The following is a 17,413-nucleotide window of genomic DNA, read 5'->3' as shown; positions in this document are numbered from 1 at the left end:
TGATAGACAAAATGATTTCTCTACAAACAGTCCAAAATTGCTTTGGGCTCCTCAAGGAAAACAAGAACACAATTACTCGTTGTTATCTGTCTTAGCAAATTGTTTTCTCCACAGTTACAAGTCAAATAGCTTAACTGGACGCTTGCATAGCCAGGTATTGGTATTGCAAGGAGAGCTGGATAGCATTTCACATTTTCTACTCAAATTACAAACTTTGATTACTATCTCCTGTCAGCAGTCTCAGCAAGAAGGAAGTGTCATTATTCGTACTACACTGACAGGGAGAGGGAAGTGATTTTTCCAGGGTCACCCTGGAAATGGCATAGGGTGGACTGCAGTAAGATTCAGGCCCATGTTTTGGTGCTCAGTGATACAGAATGCCAAAGCTCCTTACTTAACTACAAAATCTTCAAGATTTTATGAACCCATTTTAACATGGATTTCTTCCGTACAGAGATCTTCAACCTGAGACAATTAGCCACATGCATTTTTTCCTTTATCAGTTTATAAGCTAATGAATAGAACTGTGACTTCCCTGCATTGCAAATACCAGAAGCCGCACGTAGACGACTGCAGTTTCCCCTCTCTCACCTTCCTATACAACAGCAGTAGAATAATGTAGGACAGCTTTCCATTTAGCATTCCAGGGTTGTACCAGGAGGCCTGTATTGCAGATGCCATCACTACAGATGCCCTGATTCAGTTCAGACTTTTGAGGCTGCCCAGGAACTTGGCCACAAGTCAGTGGCTGACAGCCCAAGACACATGTTCCCCTCGGAGGCAGTCTGCCTGTGTTATTTCTTCCATTTTAAGGCTTAGCTACTTTAAATTCTGAGGTTTGCCTTCCTCTTCTCCTGATTTCCAGTGAGGATTCATTTTACCTGGCTTTAACTGTCTGACCAGTAAGAGCACTACCAAAGTCAGCCATTTCAGCTCCCCATGTGCTGAGCTTAGACATCCCAGCTCGGGAACACACTAGATGGGGGAACCTCGATAACCAAGTCTGACCAAATGCAGGTTTTATAGTTAGCACAGGCCAGGTAAGCTGAGCCACTGAGCAAACAGCCTCCTGACATGAGAGGCAGTGGTTGTCTTCATTGCTTCAGCTAAGTAATTTTGAAGGCTTTAGGATGCTATTATGACTTTTACTGAAGGCCTTGTCCATACCAGTGTTGAGGTTGCACAAGGTCTTTGGACTTTGTACAAGTCTCTTCCACTGCTTGAATTCAATCCCAATATCTATTTGGGATTTCTCTTGCTGCAGCAGGGAACCAGTGCCTCTCATCTGCTTGCTGTGCCCCTCTGAGAAGAGTCTGGCTCCAGTTCTCAATAACCTCCCACCAATGGAAGACAACGGCTAAGTCCCTCCATAGCCTCTACTTCTCCAGTCTGAATGAACAAATTTAATCCCTCAAAAAGGGTTGACAATGGAGTGCCAAACACTTTTTTATGACTTTTAGGGTGAGATTCCCTGAGTGCTAATTCCCTATTTTAAAATTTATTTATTTATTTAGCATTTCAAGTATTGACAAAACTGATGAATGATTCTCAGCTCTGGCAAGGTACTTATTAAGGCAATGAATTCTCCCTGGATGATGGTAGGTGCTTCAGAAGAGCTGATGCTGTCCTCAAAACTAACTGCAGTGGAAAAGCGGGATCCCACCAGGGACAAATATCCCTAAATGGGTGTGGGATCAGGCTCTGCCCTGATGTTTGTATTTCGCAGGACACGTTCGTCTGTGCATGTTAAATGCTCGTGGGGTCAGAAAGAACCTGGGTCGCTTTGGTCCTAATCCGGCAGCTTTGGGCAGCAGGGCATGGGCTCACCTTGCTTTTGCGCACACATAAAACTTCACTTAAAACCTCCTGGCGTTTTCCTTCTTGGAACCCCAGGGCAGCGGCATGTTCCTTCTGCTGCCCCCATGGCTCCTCCGAGCACCGGGGGCTGTTACCCAGCGCGGGTGCGGGCATGGAAGGAGGGGGTGTAGGGGTGCATCGGGTGGCTGCTGGCCCTTTAAGAGAGGCCGGGGCAAGGAGCGGTGCCATGGCAACGGCTTGACAGCCGTGACCGGAAGTGATTGGCGGGTTAGAGGTCGCCGGTGGCAGCGGGAACATGGCGGCTGCCCTGGCGGCGCTGGGTGCTGGCGACGGCGCGGCCGCGCTCCCCCGGGCGGCCGCTCCTTGAGCGGGGCGGGGGCCGAGCCGAGCCGAGCTTCTTCCCGCCGCGGTGCTGCCCCGTGTGAGGTGAGAGCGGGCGGGCTCGGGAGCTCCGTGGCAGGCGGCAGGCCGGGACCATGGCCCTTCGCCGCTGGCCCGGCCTTGCCGGTTTGTTCTGGCCTCTCTCACCCGCCGCCCGTCTCTCCGCAGGCATGGTCGGCGCGCTGTAGCAGGGCTGGGAGCCGCGGCGATGCCAGAGGAGGAGCCGCGGGAGGAGAGCGCTTGAGCCGGCCTGAGGATACGTTCAGTGTGTGTGAAACGTGTATGTTACCGACAGCGGGGGTTTGGTGCTGCTGCTTCTGTTGCCCCTAGAGCGGCGAACGGAGGCTTGTTCTCATTCATCTTTAGTATCGCTGCATTTGGGAAGAGTAGCGCCTCTCGTTCTGACTTGCACATACACCAAAGTCAGTTTTTGCCAGCTGTAGCAGTGTAGTTTTCCGTGTTTGCTGTGTGTATTGCCCTTCTCCCATCCGTGTTGTCGAGTAGGCTGCTTCCTCAGCTGGGGTTGCCCTCTGGCGAAGCTAAACTTTGACCCGAATGCTGTCTTGTGTAAGAAGCACAGGGTGAGTGTCAGAGCAAGGCATGTAACTGGCACAAGCAGGCTGTTTGGAGCATAACTCTGGCTGCAAAAAGCTGCAGACTGAAAAAAGAATGCTAGAATTAAACTGTGTGTGCAGCTTCACATTTGTGCTTATGTGAATTCATTGTGATACAGGACTTGCTTGTCACTAGTTTCCCTTTTTAATCTTTGGTTGTGCCAGTGGATGGAGTGGACTATGCTTGCATGATGGCTAGTTTGCTTGTTGATTACTACAACTTGCCACATCTCACTCCGTAGTAGCTTGTTTTGAAGACACCACCCACTCTCTGCTTTTGGACCTTTGGACTTTTTAGTAGTAGTTACCACAGCAATATTTTAATGTTTCTCAAGCACAAACTTATTTCACTGAAACACAGATTAACAGATGGTTGCCACCAGCACCCCTCTTCTTCTTACTTTACAAATGAGGAAACTAGGATTAAAAAAAAAGGAGAAAAGCCGAAGTATGTCTTAAATTGAACACAGAAACCTGAAACAAGTTGTTGGACTTTGCAATCAGATTTTATAGTATCATCTAATATTCTGAACATGAAGCTTTTGTGGCAGCTGTAATACTTGGCTCCTCTGCAAATTAAGGTACAGTTTAACAGTGTGAATAGTCTGGTCAGTGTGCGGGCTGCAGCTGAAGAGTGTGGTCTCACTCCTTCACCATGCTTATAGATGGTTATGGGTTACTGTTACTCTCTTTGTAGTGGATTAATGGTTAGATGATTTCATGGACAGTTGATCCAACAGGTTTATGGGGATGGCTCTCTGTCAGATGGAAGTTATTCCAGTGAGTGCTCTGATATGAACTGAGAGCTGTTTCTTCTTCTGCACTAATGTAAACCAGCTGTGGGTTAAGTATAATGTGAAACTGTACCTTGAGAAACCAAAACTCATTATTGGCCATTCAGAAAATCAGGGCTATGTAGAAAACTTCTGTAAAGTTTGGATTTTAAAAGGATTACAAAAAAAAAGCCAGCTGTATGTAAGGAGCATGTGGTAAGAGTGAAGGAAGTATAAGCCTATGAAGGAAGTATAAGCCTGTGAAGGAAGTATAAGCCTGTGAAGGAAGTATAAGCCTGTGAAGGAACCTTCCCATCTTTCCAGAGTATTTTCTCCATTCACTTCATGCCACAGAGCTTCTGTGCTGAAAAATGGAAGTCTCCCAAAGCCTTGTTTAGACTTCAGGGGTTGGTCCACCATGTGTACTCAGTGAGGCAGGAATCTTGAAAGGAAAATAATACTGTATTACAGTAGTATACCTTACTGTAAAAACCTACAATAGGATACCTTACTGTAAATACTGTGTCATTGCCACATTCACCTGGGGTTTTAGCAGTGTTGGGCTACTTGATCCAGCAGATCTTTTCTGCAGTTGCTCAGGTGGCAGCTTGTCATGGTTCATCTATTCTTGCAGAGTCTCTACTTCTTCAGCAGCTGTTTTTAATAATGCCAGGCTAGATTCTTAATCACCTGAACTGTCTCAGGTGCAAATCCTCTTGTGCTTCTACTCGCTTTGTATTTGATTCTATACAGAACTTCTTACTGTAGAGTTTCTGTCTCTTAATTTTTGTTTAGATAGTCTCATTTATGTCCCTTCTTACCTGTCACTTGTCTTGTCCTTCCATGTGCTGCTGCCCAACATGCCCCCCATCTCTGCTTTGCTAAAGCACACCTTTTCCTTTTCTCGGCTGCTTCTTCCACCTTCTTGGGACATGCAGAGTCTTTGTGTCAGTTTATGCTTTTCTTATACCAGGTCATCACTTACAAACTATCTCTATTTTCCTCTGTCCTCCTTTCCTTATTTCATTCTCCTGTTCTCCACTTACTCTTGTTCAAGGCTCTCCTTCTTCCATCAGGTTGTGATGCTGAGAACACACAAACAAGATTCCTCATGTTCTGTATGTGATACTCAGTTCCATAATCTGGTTTAATATTTTATTAGTTAGGGACTGAGGAGAGCTGGCTTGTTTGTGTTGCATGTGTGTTGTTTAGTCAGATAAGACCTGGGAGGGGGAATCTAAGAGAGGGGAAAAATAGAACTTTTATTAGAGTTGACTTTTTGTAACAGGTCCATGCAGAGTGTGGGCAAAGGCTTGAAGTTTGTTTTTATGTGACATTTATTGATCTGACTGAAAAGTAAGTTGCTGCTGAAAGACAATTCTGCATTATCATAGAATCTCACAGAATGGTTTGGGTTGGAAGGGACCTTAAAGCTCATCCAGTTCCAACCCCCTGCCACAGGCAGGGACACCTTCCACTAGACCAGGTTGTTCCAAGCCCTGTGCAACCTGGCCTTGAACACTGCCAGGGATGGGGCAGCCACAGCTTCTCTGGGCAGCCTGTGCCAGGGCCTCAGCACCCTCACAGGAGAGAACTTTTTCCTAGTGTCTAATCTAAATATCCCCTCTGTCAGTTTAAAACCATTCCCCTGTGTCCTGTCCCTGTCTGCAGTTGTCAAAAGCCCCTCTCCAGATTTCTTGTCATCTTCTTTAGGCACTGGAAGCTGCTCTAAGGTCTCGTCTGAGCTCTCTTTTCTCCAAGCTGAACAATCCGAACTCTCTCAGCTTCTTCACAGGAGAGGTACTCCAGCCCTTGGAGCATCTCTATGGCCCCTTCTCTGGACTTGTTCCAACAAGTCCATGTCTCTTTTGTGTTGGGGGCTCCAGAGCTGGGTGCAGTTATAAAGTCCATTGTTGCTGCTGCAGGCCACAGTGAGATGTGAGAGAGCAGTGTTAGCAGATTTACTGAAATGTAGACGAAATGTCTCTTCTTAGTCTTTTTCTCTTAGCTGAAATAGTTTGCTTGTGAACTTGTTTTGCTGTAATAAACTTAATTTACTCAATTTGCTTGTATTAGTGTTTCTTACATGCTTGGGCGCTCAAAACTGGGGGAGTCTTTATTCGTTGATACAAAATGAATTGCACATTAGGTACACACTCTGTCCTTTCATGAGGTTGAGAAAATTAATTTGCTGTTAATCTGACCGCAGGTTTAGTTTGGGTTTCATTGTTTTGTTTTGTTTTGTTTTTTATTTGGCTGAAACAGAACTGATTTTATTTTTTTTTTTCATCTTGCTCCATTTAAACATGCCTTTCCAAGACTTTTCGTCTGTGATGTTAAAACTCCCATGACTCTTGAGGGCTTTTTCTTTGGCCATCCTTTGGTATAATACCTGCTATTTATGTTATTTTAGGTATCAAGGGAGCAGGTATTGCTTTCCTTCCAGTGGTTCTGAAAGGTGTTGCTTAATCTTAAGTGCCTTCTCATTGAATTTATGGTGTTTTTGTTGTATTTAAGGCATCCAGCATATCTTAGATTTGAAAGAAATCTGTATCTCTTTGCTCTGTTCTTCAGGGGTGCCATGAATGCTAAATGAATAGACTGCATGATGAGTCTATACGAAGCAGTTATGTGGATCACACATTGCTTGTAGAAAGAGGATTAAAAATGCTGTGGTCATTTATGAGATTGCTGTTTGAATCACGGAAGCGTCACTCTAATCTGCAGTGTCCCCAGACATGCTCACAGTTCCTGGGTGCTTTCATATATGAATGATAAGTTGTTTTATATTCCCTCACCAAATCAATGAGAGGACAAACTGGTTGTAGTCACAAGAGTGAAAAGATAACCAAACACCCACATTTTTATAGGAAAACAAGAAATAAAACACGACTAAGCGATTCATTTCTCTTGCTAAATCAAAGACAAGCAATAGCAGGCAATGCGGGTGCTGGCCAGTACACTGACTTTTAGACAGGAATTGAGTTACTTTGATTTCCTGGAATCCTGTTAGTTGCATCAAAATGGTAATGGTTGTTATAGTTCAAGATTAAACTTACTGTTCAAAGTAACTGGAATTTATTATGGTTTAATATAGAATGAACATACAGATCTAGGGTTATTGTGCGATCATATGCATATATATATATATGTATATAAAATTTTGTTTTAACTTTTGCATGGTCAGTATGATAATGATTACACCCAAATATAAATGTTAATTGTGAAGTAACAGGAAATATGCTTCAAATCTATTAGCAAGATCCTCTCTGCTGTTTGAAGGTACAAATGTCACCGTTTTGCTACATGAGATGTGTGAAATACCTCGTATGGCCACTGATGCAGTTTTAACGGTGATAAAAGTGCTGAGAATCCTCTGTTCAGCTTCATCTCAGCTCTTGGAGAGTTGGAGGCAGTAGGTGACAGCTTCAAACCCTTTTTCTTTGCCCCCAGAATTATGTCTAAGTAATTAATTCCACATCACTTGGTAATTTTGCTCTTAAGTTTCATCAGGGTTATCTAGTGCTGATATTGATTCTTTAACATCGATTTCCCAAATTTTCACGCAAGCAGCAATCTGCAGCCTGAATTTGTTCAGATCAAGTATTAGTGTTATGTGTTTGAATTCAGAAGATAATTGCATATCTTGCAAATTACCCAATGTCTGTTTCAGCTTGAAACATTTAGAAATCCATTTTAGTTTCTCGTAATTACAATGTTTTAGTCAGACAGGCATCTAAACTTAGGACAGCACTTTGGCAGTGATCTGCTTGTTTTTCTAAAATGAGCACAGTTTCTGTGGTTAAATTTTCCTTTCATTTAAATATAGATTTTAATCGGCGTAGGCCAAACTTTTCCAACCATGTTTAAAATTAGCTCAAGCCATATTTTGGAAAGTATGTTCTCCTAATGTGATTTAACTTATATAGAAAAATGTATGCAGAAATGGATGTTTTCAGGCTGATTAATGCTTTTAAATTTGTTTTTTATTTGTGAAAAGGTTTATAGACTGGCTCAAATATGACTTGATACTAGTAGTGTCTTTATAATAAATACCACTGAGAGCACTTCATGCTGTGCTTCTGAAATCTGAAAGGTAACTGTTGAGAAAGAAACTGTAAATTCCAACCATCTAGCAGATAAGTTACATCAAAGTAAAATGCTTGCTGTTCTTCCAGACTTTTATGCAAGTGTTGTTTTGGAGATTACTGATGTTTTCACTGGTTGCCTTGTACTTCTTTAGGCAGGGTATAGTTACCATTTTCAGTTGGTAAGTTGAAGTTGTAAATAGATGCATAGCAAGTGTTGAGCTTTGTGCAGAGGATATTCAACATTGTCCGTATTCTCAAATAGAAGTGGGAACAATTTTGAGTTGAATCTCTCAGGTGGCTATTGCAGCTTCCTGAATTAGTGCTAAACGTTTGGTAGTTTAAGTTTGTAGAAAAGTATTAAAAAACCCCAAGCAAACAAAAATCAAACAAAAAGTCCCCTCTGTACTGGTACCAATTTTATATCTCAGTTTTTACGCAGAGGCAGGGAAAAAAGGTCTTTGCTATACCTAGAAAGTTTTGCAGTTGGCAGAGAGTTCAAAGATCATGGGAGTCAACCTGTCAGCAGATTTCTCTTCAAGTAGACTGTTCCTACTTATCACAGGTCAGTTGAGATGCTTCCACAAAGAGCTGGGAGGACACTTGTTGAAAGAGGGAGATGAGTTGTGTGGATTTCCATTCTATGGAATGCAGTGTGTTTTGATAGGAGGTGTGCTGGTTAGCTCTGGCACACTCTTTCTGGATATGTAGAAAATGATGCAGAAAAGAAATACTGTCATGGTTTTGACATGAGACTAAGAGATCTGACTTAGTTTTTCAGATGCTTTATTATTCAGATGCTAGAAAGACTAGGATCCTTCTAGGTTTTAATACTTAATCTTACAGTAATCATGTGTCTGTTCAGCTGATCAGTTCCCTTTTCTGTCAAGATCGTGTTTGTTACTGTGATTTTAATGATCTGCCATAATGCAAAGAACATTGGTTTTGAGAAAGCTGATGCTACGGCAGTAGTAAGCAATAACAAATTTGTCAGTGACCGGTAAATCTTACCTTTTTCCCAGCTGTTGCAGCTTGTGGTATTTTAACAAACTTAAATGGAACAAACACTTTTTAATTTCACTTAATTTTTCTTAATTAGGATTAATTCTTACCCAGAATTCATGTGGTACAGTGGGAATTTCTCAAGCATTTGTCTCACTGATGAATGTTACGTGTGAATCAGTAGTTACGTGTTTTGTGCTCATTGAAAACCAACTTTTAACTCTTCTGGTATGATAAAGCCAGTAGACAGTGATGGCCACATGCTGATCTATGGAAATCAACTTTATTCAAAGTGAGCCAAACTGCTTACTGGCTTCCAGCTTTCAGTCTATGGTCAGAGCTTGGAGCTTGTCCCTGGTTCTGCTGAGTAAAGATTATATATCAGCTGGAGTTGGGCGCCACGTGCTCTAGGGAGTCATCACTAAGTCCTTTAACAAAGCCAAGGAAAACTACCAAAGACTTTCAAAGAGCAAAACAAGTGGAAGAAATACTTACCTGTTAAGTCTCTGTTGGGTTTGGAGTCTGTCCTTTTTTTCTGTTTTGTTTTAATGCTCCACCCATGGAAAACCTCTTTCTCTTGAGTACATTTCATACTGTGAGGTGATACACTCCTGCCATGGTTATTGAGCCAGAGTTTGGTAAGGAGAGGCTAATCACATCCTTTCGGCCTCCTGATAGACAGTAGCTTTCTTCTGGTCTTCCCTCTTCAGTGTGAAAGCACCACTAAGTCTGTCAGCTGAACTAGTGGATTTCCTTGAAAAGAAAACAGTTTTAGCAATTTCTTTCAAGGTCTCTTGCCCAGGTCACTAGATTTGTCCTTAGGACATGTAAAAATGCTGCACTGCCAGTGCACTAATTTTGTGTAATTCATCATCAGATAGTGGAAACAATGTTGTGGGAATTGGCATGCATTTCACGGTTGGAAAGGGGATGTTTAGTTTGGTTTAATCTCTCTTAAATAATTGCAGACTGTTTGGGAAGATGGAATTTAATGTTCTGGGTACTTTTGATCTCTTTAAACTTTGAGGATAAACTGTTTTAGAACAGGATTGGTGGTACTGTGTTTTGTGCCGTCTCCATGCGATCGATAGATTTTGCACTAGAGTTTCCTTACAAAAATACTTGTGTGTCAATCTGATTTATAACAAGTGTTTTGCAAACTCATCTGTTTCTAACGACTGGATGTGACAAAGTGTGTGTCTCTCAAAATCATGGCTTTGGTCAAAGAAGTGCGTTCTGCCGTTAAGAACATCGGGTTTAAGTTTTCACTTGAATGCCAAGCTTTAAATAAAATCCTGACAGTTTTCCAGCGATGGCTGGATTGTTACAGAATGGATACTTCATTGTTTTGTCATAAATGACTGTATCTTTAGATCCAAATTTCCAAAATTTGCTTAAACCAGTCATTTTTTAAAAGCTTTCTTTGCAGAATGTTTTGGGGATTTTTGCTTCTATTGTAGTAAAGGTAGGCATTGTACTTACTGTATCTCAGCCCTATTCTGAAGAAAGAATCTCGGTCTCTTTCCTAAATATTGAGAAGCATTTAATTTAGCATCTCTGTTGGATACAGGGTTAGATGTTGAACGGTGTCAAGTCCACTAAGCAACAAAGAAAATCCCACTTTAAGGCAATGCTTTAAAGGAGTAACACATCTTATTTAGGTTTTGACAGTGAGTAAAAGAGCTGTGTGTTTATCTTGTGTGCCACCTTAATAGCTCATGAATGACAAATGCCTGAGAAGATGTCCTGTGTTAAACAGCTATGTCTTTGTGTGTTGCTATTGTAGTAGGTCATTGAAGGACCTCGAGAGATAACTGATCTGCAAAATTGAGGCAAAGGCTCTGTAGTTATGGCAGTATGGAAATTAATTCTAGGCAGAGGCAAATGGGGCTTGAGTGGTCACAATAGGGATATTGCTGAAGTGATTGTTGATAACATGGGGATATGTATTCTCTTCAGAGAGAAGATAGCTAAGATTATGTTTATGTTGTTGAAGTAGCTTGCAGTAGGTTAGTCTAGTGAAGAAGAATATGATATGATATGCAGAACACTTGTGCATTAGAGTATCTTTGAAAATATACAAATAGCAGTTATTTTTAATTAGAGAAAGAACCTTATGTAAAGTTTAGGGGATTCAGTAAGCTTTGACTGGGTCAGTCACATGTTAGCAAGAGTCATTTTACATATAGGCAGTGGCAAAAAGAAGTGGTGAGCGTGGTTATTTTTGTTTCTTTTTAACTCTATGTAAGGCACCCATAAAATTCTTTTAAGACTGATAACTGCACATGTTGTCCATAGCTTTAGCATGGGCATTGGGTGTGCAGAATTAAGCTTGCTTTCAGAACAAAAGGTATCATCATTGTAAGCAGAAAGCTAGAAGGAGTTTGCATATTAAAAAGAAAGATTCCATTTCCTGTGTCTGTCACCTCTCATTGTGTCTTGAAATGCAGAATTAGCTGAAAAAGGCATATTTACGACAGGCTTTTGCTGAAGTTTATATGCATGTCATTTATTCATAAACCTAAAATAAGCAAACCTTAAAATTTAGGGAAACTGGTAGCTGTAGCTTTGGATTTCAGTGCAAGATATTCTCTACGTATGGTATTAACACAGATGACAGTGTTTACTAGCAGCATCACAAAATGACATATTGGATAGGAGATACCCCAAAATGGAAAATAGTAGTGGCACAATATTGTTGTACATAAAGTTCCACAGGGTGCTGAATATTTTAGAATGGAAGTCTTCACAGTAGTGAAAAGGGTCAAACCTGGCAGAAGAGTAATATTTTAATGAATACTTATACCATGACAAGAGGAAAGAGAAATTATCAGCAGGTATTTCTTCATCACTTAAAGACTGCTGTTACTGATGTAGCTCCCCAGCCATTTAGCTAAGTGGTTTGCAGGTAGTATATATTACAGATTGCAGAGCAAATGGCTTTGTTTAGCTTCACTATGCTGTAAAGTTCCCATTTCCCAGGGTTTTTGCATGTGGGACCTTAGCTCTTCTGTGTGCAATGGGGGCAAGTCTTCCAGCTTTTAAGGACTTGGGATTTAGCGTTCATATGCAGGAGTACCCCCCTCCTGGAGTTGCATCTCAGTGTCTGTCGTTCTTATGAAAAAGGCTATAAATGATTTTAATGTTTAGAGTGAAGTTATCAAGAACTTTGATTTCTGGTTTGGGAGCAATTTGATACAGAACCATCAGTCTCTTGTTATTAATTGTATGATTGTTTTCTTCTTAACATCTCTCCCCTAAGCTGAACCTTCCTGAGAGCTTTCAGTTTTCTATCAAGCATGTACTGAGGAGCTAGAACATAAAAGTGAAGTTCATATTGGAATGAGATCTGGAGAGAAGCAAAGTTGTGGGCAAGTATTTTTCCATTTTCCAAACGTTAAGCTGCAGCCACATTAATAATATTTCTACAAAAACATTACTGGGCTAATTTAAAGCAAAACTCTAGAACTGTTATATCCCACATGGCATGAAACATTCCTGCATTTTTTTTTCAGTGGTGTATTAACTTCTTACACAGAAAGGAAATGAATTTTAGAAAGAATGTTATACATAAACCATTTGAGACATTCTCTGTTAAGGAAATACCAGCTGTCAGGAAAGATGCAGCCAATGTTGAGTTATATTAAAAACACTGTAAAGGAAATATTTCTTAAGGAAAAGCGGATTAATTAAAGCATTTTAACTATTCTTGCTCCAGAAGAAGGTTAAGGAAGTTCTATATAAGCCCCTTTTAAATGCAGCCATTATTAAAAGCCATGAATTTATTTTTCCAGAAGGAAGTAGACTTAGGTAAGTTGTTCCTTAATGTAGAATAAAGAAATTTGCTGACTAAAATATAACTAGTAGGAGGGCAGGGGGAAGAGACAGAGAAGAAAGACTTGGGAGTTGTTACACTTTATTACCTTCAAATTCTATAAGCTGGCTTACATTGGTTCTTCTTGATGGACAGAATTTATATCAAAAGGAAATAGGTTACATTTTAGGATTTTCATAGTAACATCTTTATTTGAAAATCAGCTCTTTTATGAGCAATTATTAGCACTAGGAGGCATTATTTGGCTTCTGTAGAGGAGAATAGTGAAGTGCACATAAAAAGGTACCTGGCTCAGGCGTATGAAACATTAAATATGATAGGATTTAAACTTTCTGTAATTCAGCCTAGCCTGCTGCCTTTAAGGAGTTGTACACTGAATACGCAGATTTACTGTAATGGTTTAAAACAGCAGCTTTTGGTTTAATTACCAGTTTGTTCTTTTCCCCATTAATTTGTTGATGCTCTCAGAGCTACCCTGAAACGTAGCAAATACAGACATAGTCGTATCTGTTACATTATGGACAACGCTCCAGTCTTTTTTTTTTCTTTTTTTTTCTTTATTTAGGTGAACAGGATGAAGGGGATGCTTAGATGTGATGTGACCTATTGAAATGCTGAGGTTTTGATTTTAGCATAAATAATGTATACGGGAGTGTTAGGTCTTCGCCTGTTTTAAGGCCCTACCTGTTCATTGTCATTATTTTCTGGAAATTCACGAAGATCAGGGTGTTTTGGTTTGTTCCTTGAAAACATTAAAATTGCATTTCTTAAGTTCCATGATTGCTCGTAGAGATGAGCAGATGTTGTTTCCCTAAATTCTTTTCACACTAGGCTTATGATCTTCGACTTCATTAAAATACTACCAGAAACCCAAGTACCAAATGATATATGGGCTAGATTTTATAGTGGCACCCACATCTCCACATTTGAACTGACAGTCTGTAATTTCATTAACACATTGCCTCTTTCCCCCTTTAAAAAACTTGCTGTTCAGGGTGGCTTCTATTTTAGGAATGCCTTAAAGATTTATGGAGTGGGGTCTGTAGAATGTGTTTTATTTTGCATATGCTTGATGTTGTACCGTGAATTGAATGAAGGATTGAGTAAGATGATCATCTGAAGGTTTAAATACCACTGAAGAGCTGGATTTTGCTTTTTACTTGATGAGCAAGACATGTAATGTAATTAACAATAACTAATTTTGATCCTTGTATTGAATAGTAAGGTTTCTGGTTGGGTACTTACAAAGAATGCAGAGCTTTCACAGCTGTAACTGAAACTAATAGCAACTGTGAATTATGCTTCTTATGTACTGCACCGTGACAGGTACTCTGAAAAACATTAGTCTGGAAACATTCCAGATTAGGCAGGCACAATTCATATACATAAAATGACTGATAAATGACTGGCATATACTTTCAGGTAGTAGTATAGTGTGCATGGAGGAAAAAGCTAAAAATAAAGGGTTTTAATAGTTTAGGCTAATTTTAGCACTGTACTATGAGAAGGGGAAAAAGCAATACGAAGTAATTTCTCCCTGTTAACCCTGCTGTCACAGCATGTGCATTGCGTGAGGCAGGGTTCCTGTCTGAAAAAACAAATAGTATGGCCAGGAAGGAACAGCCTTAATTCTTGTGTTTCATAACTTCTGTATGTTTGATTGTGCAGCTTCAGCATTCCAAATATTTTTTGAGTGTGCTATGAAGGTAACAATTCACTAACAGTGTGCTGGGTGGTGCTGACTGCCCTGATCTTTTAGTTGTGAACCTAGCAAACTGTAATCACACTGTGGACAAACCCTTACTAAAGATGATGTTCCCCCTCATGTAATTCCAGTGGTGCAGTATCAGACCTCAGCTTTTCAGGCTAAACCTAGCTATTGTATGTTAGACTTACTGTAGAATGGTTAGGGTTGGAAAGGACCTTAAGATCCTCTAGTTCCAACTGCCTGCCGTGGGCAGAACCCACAGAATCTCTTCATCAATATCCTTCGTCAGTATGCTTTACTGACGATCTGTTTAATCAGTATGCAAACTGATAGATATTGTAGATCGATGCAGACTCCAAAGAGAACTACACTGAGTTCCTGAATATAGCACCAAGACCACTAATCATGTCAGGGCTAGAAAAAAAATAATCCGAGTAACCCAGGTTATTTCTGCAAAGCAGATTCTGCAGTTTGCCTGAATTACATAGATCCTACTTTATGCCTATCACATAAATCTTTCTTTTGTTCAGAATGAAGTAGTTCTTTATGTATCACGTATGCATGATTGAGCATGTGATTATTGTTCCAAGAAGAAGGAAGAGGAAAAGAGCCTCTTTCTAATTTGTCAAGTCACATTGTGAAGTTTTATTTGTAGTGAAAACTGTATTAGCCATCTAGGACCAGTCTGATGACTCTGCAATCAAGATAAAGGATGTTGATTGGAATGCCTTTCTTCTGGGAAATTAATACTGAACCACTATGCACTGATTGACTTTCACTGTCTAATTAGTGATAGGTTTGCCCAGTCTTTGTTGGCTTTCACAGTGAAGTTAAGCCTAAAAGTGTACTTGAAGTTATTTGATCTAAATATATCTTCATCTTTTGTGATGCTTCGAATGAGACAAAGCCTATTTGATTAGCTGGCAGACATCTTTACAGGTGGATAACTTGCAGGGATGCATTTTGATAAGGCACAAAGCTTGGAGTTGTAGTTTTATCCCAGTTTATCTTATTTGATGGTCAGTTAAATCTTTTCTTCATCTGTTTATTGGGGGCGGGGGGGGGAAGCTATTGCTATAAAACATAATTCTGACCTGAATAATAGAAAGTGACTAAATATATTATCAAAATATATAGCAACTTTACCAAAATTGCAGGTTGTCGATGCTCTTTCATGGGTCATCTTACAGCTGAATTGAGCTGGTTCTTAACGTATAGAAAAACCTACTTTTGGTGTAAAAGGGTCAGTTATGATACATGTTAATATAATTTTCTGTCTATATGCCTGATATCTTTATCTGACAGTATAGAAGCTAGAGATGGAAAGTTACAAAGAGAAATGATTTGACTACGTTGTTACGGGACAATAGATAGATGAGTCCCATTAGCTGTGTTGTGTTGAACTGCAGCCAGCCATTTTGAAATACTTAAATCCTTAGCATTCCTGAACAACTGGAGGAGAATCCTCTTCTGATATTCCTTCCAAAAGTGTTTATTACTTATTTCTGTTGTAGTTTGGTGTAAGAATTTCAGTGAAGTATCAGGAAATGATTGAATTTTTCCTTAGTGACTAATGCAGTTAAACCTCATTTAAAGCTTCAAATCTGTTACCATTAAAAAGGGTTTATGATTATGGTGTTAGAGGTTTTAGATCACTTTAAAATTTCTTGTTTCCTTTAAAATACCTAAAATCCCACCAGTATAAGACATAAGCTATTTATCTACATACCTTAATTTTATTGGTTGAATAGCGAATCCTATAAGAGCAATCTTGTGCAAAGCTAGTTTTGCCAGTTATGCTTTGTTCTATTCATTACACTTGTGCAGATGCATTTTCATTTCCAAACCTCATCAAAGTTTCCAGTTTATTGACATTCTGAGATGCAGAAAATGATTGGTCTGAGTGTCTTTGTGGTGTATGGTTTGAAGATAAGATGTGTCTGTAGCCGCTGCCAAACTGAAGCCTGGAGCAATGCCAGGACTTTTATGCCAGGAGTTTTATGCTGAGTTTTCTAGAATGGCTTTCTCTATTTCTTGCTCTGTCACCATTAATCTCTTTCTTCTTTGCTACAATGGTACTTACTAAAAAAAATCTGGTGTCCTGAGAAATGCTTATCAAATAACTTCTAATTCTTTTTGTCTATTATACACTTTTTGCATACTGCAGATTACTGTAGGTTGCTCTGGAAAGCACTATGAAAAAGTCATGGCTTAATATAACTAAGTGAAAAAGATCTTTCAGTTGTTGCTCATGTCTTGTAGTCTACCTAGGTGGTTGGTATTGCATCCTCTTACCCAAATGTGGGTGGAAGGGAGAAGAGAGAGAAAGAAAAATATTGGAAGTTCATTGAACCTTTTTGTTCTGGAATATATTTACCTTTTCCCAACTTAGTTTAACTGTTTTGTTAGGCCATGTTATGACGTGGAATACTGAGAGCTTATACACATTATAAAAAGCTTTGAAATTGGGAACAGTTTTACCTGTTTCCTTTTTTCTGATTTATTTTTGGCAATGATTGGTTTGAAATTGTCGTCTTTGTCTTGATCTTCATGTTCATACAGTCCTCACTGGTTTGGGTTTGAGATCACCCATAGGTGATTCACAGGTGAAGATAATACTCCTTAAAATAAGAGATACTTTCTTTATTCCTTTAGAGGTCTCATCAGCTTCAGGAGAGAGAACCACTTAGCTTAAAGTAAGTTGCAGAATGAGGGGTGTTATTTGGGAAAGAAGGTTCCTTTCCTCTTTTGAGTCTTAGGAGGCATGTGAATTGTGAACTGAGGTAGTTTTAAGTGGCCATTAGAGCAATTTAAACATACGTTGTAGCTAAGCCACCGTAGGAAAATAATTTTCTTTCCTGGGGGAGGAAGGACAGAAGCACTTGTTTTGTGCTCTGCAGTCTGCTTTGCTATAGGCTGTTTCTACTGTTGTGTAATGGTCTTATGCTAGAAGAAGGAAGAGAAGCACTTTAAATACAGGAAAATGTGGTTAAGCCACAAAAAAATGAGAGGTTTCAAGAGCATGCCTAATATCACAAACAGTGTGTCTCATTCTTGATTTTGCTTTCAGTTCGAGAGAGGCAGTTTAAAGAAAATGATAAAAAAAGTGACTTTCCTTTAAGTGACAGAAATCTCTGTCATTTCTGTAATGAAAATGCTCCCACTTTGAAATGCTTGTTTATTTTCCCAAGTTT

General features: G+C 39.8%; 1 protein-coding gene across 3 annotated transcripts in view; it reads left to right on the top strand.

Moving 5' to 3' along the window:
- The first annotated feature begins 2,076 nt into the window (after nucleotides 1-2,076).
- LCLAT1 (lysocardiolipin acyltransferase 1) overlaps nucleotides 2,077-17,413 on the top strand; it is a 118,620-nt gene continuing 103,283 nt past the window's right edge. The window contains exons 1-3 of one of the 3 annotated variants that reach the window (XM_057400057.1): nucleotides 2,077-2,244; nucleotides 2,368-2,479; nucleotides 11,939-12,047. In XM_057400057.1, coding sequence (XP_057256040.1) covers nucleotides 12,019-12,047 — 29 coding nt within the window. In that variant the 5' untranslated portion in view covers nucleotides 2,077-2,244; nucleotides 2,368-2,479; nucleotides 11,939-12,018. The remainder of the gene's footprint in view (nucleotides 2,245-2,367; nucleotides 2,480-11,938; nucleotides 12,048-17,413) is intronic. The other 2 variants (XM_057400054.1, XM_057400055.1) reach the window with 2 other exon arrangements.

This window comes from Pezoporus wallicus, unplaced genomic scaffold (genome assembly GCF_028554395.1).
Source record: "Pezoporus wallicus isolate ANWC-B61680 ecotype Strahan unplaced genomic scaffold, APGP_CSIRO_Pwel_v1 contig_7339, whole genome shotgun sequence".
Lineage (NCBI taxonomy): Eukaryota > Metazoa > Chordata > Aves > Psittaciformes > Psittacidae > Pezoporus > Pezoporus wallicus.
The sequence above is the reverse complement of the archived record's forward strand: the minus strand, read 5'-3'. Positions and strand labels throughout refer to the sequence as shown.